The sequence below is a fragment of the Microtus ochrogaster genome, chromosome 5 (genome assembly GCF_000317375.1).
Source record: "Microtus ochrogaster isolate Prairie Vole_2 chromosome 5, MicOch1.0, whole genome shotgun sequence".
NCBI lineage: Eukaryota > Metazoa > Chordata > Mammalia > Rodentia > Cricetidae > Microtus > Microtus ochrogaster.
Genome location: NC_022012.1, coordinates 16,174,545 through 16,180,172, shown reverse-complemented (window position 1 = coordinate 16,180,172; position 5,628 = coordinate 16,174,545). Strand labels below are relative to the sequence as shown.

Here is a 5,628-nt window from a genome sequence, read left to right as displayed (position 1 = left end):
GAGTGAGTGAGAGAGAGAGAGAGAGAGAGAGAGAGAGAGAGAGAGAGAGAGAGAGAGAGAGAGAGAGAGAGAGATAGATAGTCAGGAGCACAGATTAAGAAAGTAGCAACACCCACACTAGAGCAGACAGAGACCCAGCCTCCTTACCAGGCTATAGCTCATCATGGTCTCCCTCAGTGGGTGCTTCTGGTGGCGGTTCTGGGCAGGCTGCTGGTGTCATTAGCTCCATGAGGTACTCACAGCGACTGGGCTCCGTGGTACTGGTCACCACAGTCTCTTTGCCACACAGCAGGCGCACCTGGGGACGGGGACAGAGCAGGAGCAATGCTGGGCTGGGCTGGGCTGGGCTGGTACAGGCCCGGGTCCCCATAGCCCCAGGTCAGACACTCACTGTGGTTGAGCGGTTGGGGCCCTGCCAGCAGCCGGTGCCCTGCTCATACTTCATGGCACTGAACTTGTCATGATCGGGGCCAGCCCACGAGCCCCATGTGCTATGGGAGAGAGCAGGGGTGCTGAGTGCCTGGCCAGTGGATGGTTGGGGGCAGGGTAAGGGCAACAAACCTCAACCCACTCACCCAAGGTTGGTCGGAGAGCCCCCATGTTTGGGTTTCTGGGAGACCAGTTTGAAGGGGCAAAGCCGGTAGATGTACCTAAGGGCGGGGAGAGGAGCTGCTGAGTGACAGGTTTGACAGGTTTGGGGACCCTAGGTACCTCAAAGCCCTCCCCAGTCTCCTCGGTATCCAGGCAGACAGGTGGCTCACTGGCACTTCAATGCCCACTGACCCCTGGACCCTGTCTGTGTTCCCTTCTGGAGTCAGGGTTCACATAGCCCAGGCTGACCTCAAACATGCTCAAGTAACTGAGACTGGCCTTGAACTTACGATCCTCCTTACACCCACTTCGAGCATGTGCCACTATGCCCAGTTTCACGAGGTGCTGGGGATGGAGCCCAGACTCAACTGAGGTCCTCCTGCCTCAGTCCCCCAGTGATGAGATCTCAGATAGGTACTACAACTCTTGTTCGCCCAGTGCCCTCCTCCCCTGTATCTTACCCCTCCCCACCCCTCCCCCGACCAGTGCCAGGATGTACTCGTTGGTTGTGAGCTCGTAGCATTGGCTGTAGAGGTACGCAAACTCTCCGTGGGGACCGAAGTCAAAGGAGATCTCTTGTTCCAAACTCCTGGAAAAGCAGATCCGATGGTGAAGGGGGGCAAGGAACACGAGAGTCCCACACAGAAGGGTCCGGGAGAAGGGGGTGTAAGGATATGAGAGCCCCACACAGAAGAGTCCAGGGGAAGGGGGTGTAAGGATATGAGAGCCCCACACAGAAGGGTTCAGGCAAAGTGAGGACACGAGAACCCACACAGAAGGCCCAGCTATATGTATGGTGGATAGACACAGGTTGTGCTTGAAGCCCTGCAAGAACCAGGCTGACACCTCCTCCAAGGAGCCAGCAGTAGACGGTCACCGGGCAGGAGGCGGCCTTGGGGCTCACCTGATGGACTCCTCCATCTCTTTCAAGGACCGTTCGGCTTCCTCAAACTTATTCCGGGCCTCTTGTGCAGCTGAGGGATGGGAGATGAGAGTGGGCCCCAGTTCCATGAAAAACCCAGAATGGGCCCCACAGAGATGTGAAGGATAGGCCGACCAGCGCAGAGTGAACCTCCTGTCGCTGGCTCTCTAGAGTACAGGCCAGGGCTCCTGGGAGCCCACAGGTTCCCGCCCTGTTGTGCACGTTTTATAAATAAGTGCGGCCCATGAGGAGGGAGGACTCGGGGATAGAAACAGTAACTCCCCAGCAACACGGGCACTGCAGGGCCAGGGGTCCCTTCCCAGCAGGTCCCCACTCACCATCGATGACAGCCTGTGCCTCCTCATCATAGGGTGGCATCTTTTCCTCCTCAGTGGGGCTGGCAGGCTGTGGGGGTTGTAGAGGGGCTGGGGCCTCCTGGGGAGGGGGCAGGGTCCAGTTAGCAGGCAGCCCCAGCCACCCATCTGCCCACCATTCTCCCAACACAAACCTTGGGTTTCTCCCCCTGCACCTCCTCCTCCTCCTCCTCTTCCTCTTCCTCTTCTGGCTCCTCCTCCTCCTCTTCTGTAGGTGGCAACACTGGTAGCTGCTCCTCTTTGGGCTCAATCACATCCGGAGCAGAAGGGGCAGGAACATCAGTGGGCAGCACCTGGCTCCCAGGATTGTAGAGGCCAATGCTGAGACCTCAAGGCTGGAGAACACTAGTTCCCAAGTCTGGGAGGGTTGGCCTCCATGGAGGCCCGGGGACTAGCACGGAGATGATATTTTTGTGAGGGGTTAGGGATAGGACCACTTCCCTTCCTTTTCCCACAAACCTCAGAGCGGTACTTGTCCCTGACGGCAGCCCAGACACGGTCATAGAAGGAGGTAGAGTCAATCTCTGTGTCCCCACTGAGAAGGGCCTGTGTGCATTGGGGTAGGGTCAGAGTTAGGGCCCCCAGAGGCCCACACACCCTGCCAATCACAACTAGGGACCAGGCCATAGCAGATGGGTCAGGTACTATATGACCAGGAGGGACAACCCAGGCCTGAAGGAGGTCCCAGGGGTTGGGAAGTAAGGGGACATCAAGACAAGACACAGGTATACAGAGGCACAGTGCCAGAGTGTGCTACACCCTAAGCAAAGGTCCAGAAGGAGCAGGGAAGGACCTGGTTTGCAGCAGAGATGGTAGAGGGGCAGAGCTAGGGATGGCAGGCAGAGAGAAAGACAGACTCCTACTTTGAGCAACAACCAGAAGCTAAGTGGGATGAACAAGCCTGGGGACAGGTGCCATGCTGCCCTGGTACTAGTCTAGGGTTCTACCAGGCAGCCACAAGGAGCTCTCCCCAGAGGAGGCCTACCTTGACCTCTCACCCTGAATTCACTCTAGGCCAAGGATAGGCTTGGGGTACCTGGGCCTCCTCTTCAGACAGTACTGCATCCCCATCTGTGTCCAGCTCCGGGTGAGTCTGCAGCTCTGCCACCGAGACCCTGAGTACAGAAAAGGAAGGGGGAGGCTTCTGTGGGATCTCTACACGTGTGAGGGCTGGGATGGGAGGGGCAGGGCCCAGCCACTTCCCACCCTCCCCTATAAGAGACCTAACTCTAAAGAGAGCCAAGGCAGAGCGGGTCCTAGACAATACCTACACCCTAGCCCTTCCATCTGCTTCTGCCGCACATGCCCAATGGTAGTGACAGCTCTCATCTGCCACTGCAAGGCTCCAGAGGCTGAGACAGGAGGACTATAAACCTGAGACCAGACTGGCTACCTGACGTGTCCAAGGCCAGGCTAGTCAGACTTGGGTAAGGAACTCTCAGTGGGCAGTTACACTTACACCCCATCCTCGTTGTCATCCAGTTCCTGGAAGGCACTGGCTGCCAGCTCCTGTTCCCGCCGGACCTTGGCAGTAGCTTGCTGCTCTGTAGAGGGGGGCATTCTGTCATGCTGTACCATAAATGGCCAAATCCCATCACCCCCAAAACCTGCACAGAGTCCCACCGTGAGAGCAGTCTTACACTGAGCACTGGGGACACGACCCTGGATTTAACAAAGGTCTGTGTCCTCTGGAGGGAGGACGAATTTGGGAACAAGCTGAGTAAGTGAAGGGCCACCAAGATGGTTCAGCAGCTACAGAAGCTTGTCACCAAGCCTGACAACCTGAGTTCAGTCCTGAGCCCCACAAGATGGAAGGTGGGTACTGACTTCCACATGTGCACCATGGCACACACATACAAACAGATGTAAAATGGGGAACGGCTGATGCCTATGAGCTGAGGAGGTGGGGAAAAGGCAAGTGGAGGCCTGGGCAGGGAAAGATGGGACAGCGGAGGGAGGAAGCAAGACTGAGTCAGCAAATGTGTCCAGACCCCTGCTAGGGACAGACACTGCAAGAGCTCTAAGCAGCTGGCAGAAGAACAATGTTTTCCTTCACACCTGGCTGGGCTGGAATTCTTAATCTATCTCCTAAGGGCTAGAACAATAGTCCCCAAGGCCCGGCTCCTTCTTTATAATTCATTCATTTATTAGAGACACGATCTCACTTATGTAGGCCAAGTTTGTCTGGTATTTATAGTCCTCCTGCCTCAACCTCCCAGAGCTGGGATGACAGTTGTTGTGGCTGAAGGAACAAGTATAACCAAATCTAAGATCAAGGTTGGGGCTCTACAGAAGAGTCTCCAGTGACCTCAGGAGGACGGCATCTCCTCAGAGGTGGTCAGGTCATGTCAGAAAACACATGCATGTATCTAAGTTCATACTCTGTGTAGGCTGAAGGCTTAGCACAGCAGTGCACAGCAGTAGGGCCCCTGTTGAGGGGCCTGGCAACGGTGGGCCAAGCATGATCAAGACGCTACATCAGCCTCTACTACCACAAGGGAGCCACACATTGCTGAGAGGTCAAAGGTCTTCAATTTGGGCTTGAGATTCCTGGAGGGAAGGTTCTAGGCACCAGACAAAATGCAAACAGAAATTTGTAGAGAAGGATCTTGCATCCAAGGCTACAAATTATTCTTACAGCTTTCCTAACTGATGGCCAATACAAAGTTAACTAGGCACACAAAGAAATAAACAATCATGGTAAGAAACAAATAAAATCACCAAGTGCAGAACATGGCGAGACACACATTTCAAATCCAGCACTTGCGAGGCAGAACAAACAGGTGGCCCTTAGGAGTTCAAGGCCAGTCTAGTCTACACACAGTTCCAGACCATGTCTCAAAACATACCAACAAAGAAAAGCAAACAAATCAAAACATAAATAACCCAGGCATAGTAGTACATCCCTGTAATTCTGGCATCTAACATATAGAAACGGGAAGATTAGGGTTTCTAGGTCTTTCTCGTCTACATAAAAAAACTACGGCAGTCTGAGCCACATGAGACCCTGCCTCAAAAGGAAAGATGGGATGAGTGTAGCTCAGAGGTAGAGCTCTTGGCCAGCAGGAATTAGACCTCCCAGCTCTGGTTCTTCTCTGGTCAGAGCTGCAGTGCTGACCCACAGCATACCTTCCCACAGCTTCCGGTGCTGCTCTTTGGCCTCCTTCTCTGGCTTCTCTGCTTCTTCCTTTGCTAACCGCAGCATCTCTACCTGGTCTTCTAGAGACTTCTTTCCAGCCTGCAGTTCAAGCAGCTTACCCTGGAAGGAGAGGAGAAGGTGAGAGGCCAGCTCTGCTTAGGCCTGGTCCTCTCTTTGTCAAGTGCCTCTGTTCCCCAAGATCATTCCGAAATGCCTGCATCACAGTGTATCCCTACTTTACTCTGGTTCCCTTGATGTTTTGTGTGCCATCAGCCCCTCCCTCAGTCCCACCTGTCACATCTCCATCATTTAAACTTTACCCCCCGCCTTTTTCTTTGAGGAGGGAGACATGTGGCAGTCAGATGACAACTCAGAGGAAATCAGTTTTCTCCTGTCCTGGGAAACAAACTCAGGTCATTAGGCTTGGTGGCCAAGGGTTTTTACCCACTGAGCCATCTCAACCCCCACACCCCACCATCCTGAAACTCAAGAATAAGATTCAGACCCCTCGCCGGGCAATGGTGGCGCACGCCTTTAATCCCAGCACTTGGGAGGCAGAGGCAGGCGGATCTCTGTGAGTTCGAGACCAGCCTGGTCTTACA

At 54.4% G+C, this 5,628-nt stretch overlaps 1 protein-coding gene across 3 annotated transcripts in view; it reads right to left on the bottom strand.

Annotated features, from left to right (window-relative positions):
• The window catches only part of Prkcsh (protein kinase C substrate 80K-H), an 11,403-nt gene that overhangs the window by 849 nt on the left and 4,926 nt on the right, over positions 1 to 5,628 (bottom strand). For 2 of the 3 annotated variants that reach the window (XM_005346933.3, XM_005346934.2), the window contains exons 7-17: positions 5,017 to 5,146; positions 3,347 to 3,431; positions 2,924 to 3,002; positions 2,347 to 2,433; positions 2,022 to 2,180; positions 1,852 to 1,948; positions 1,496 to 1,565; positions 1,091 to 1,180; positions 576 to 650; positions 392 to 491; positions 148 to 298 (exon numbers count right to left, since the gene is read on the bottom strand). In XM_005346933.3, coding sequence (XP_005346990.1) covers positions 152 to 298; positions 392 to 491; positions 576 to 650; positions 1,091 to 1,180; positions 1,496 to 1,565; positions 1,852 to 1,948; positions 2,022 to 2,180; positions 2,347 to 2,433; positions 2,924 to 3,002; positions 3,347 to 3,431; positions 5,017 to 5,146 — 1,119 coding nt within the window. In that variant the 3' untranslated portion in view covers positions 148 to 151. The remainder of the gene's footprint in view (positions 1 to 147; positions 299 to 391; positions 492 to 575; positions 651 to 1,090; positions 1,181 to 1,495; positions 1,566 to 1,851; positions 1,949 to 2,021; positions 2,181 to 2,346; positions 2,434 to 2,923; positions 3,003 to 3,346; positions 3,432 to 5,016; positions 5,147 to 5,628) is intronic. The other variant, XM_005346935.3, reaches the window with a different exon arrangement.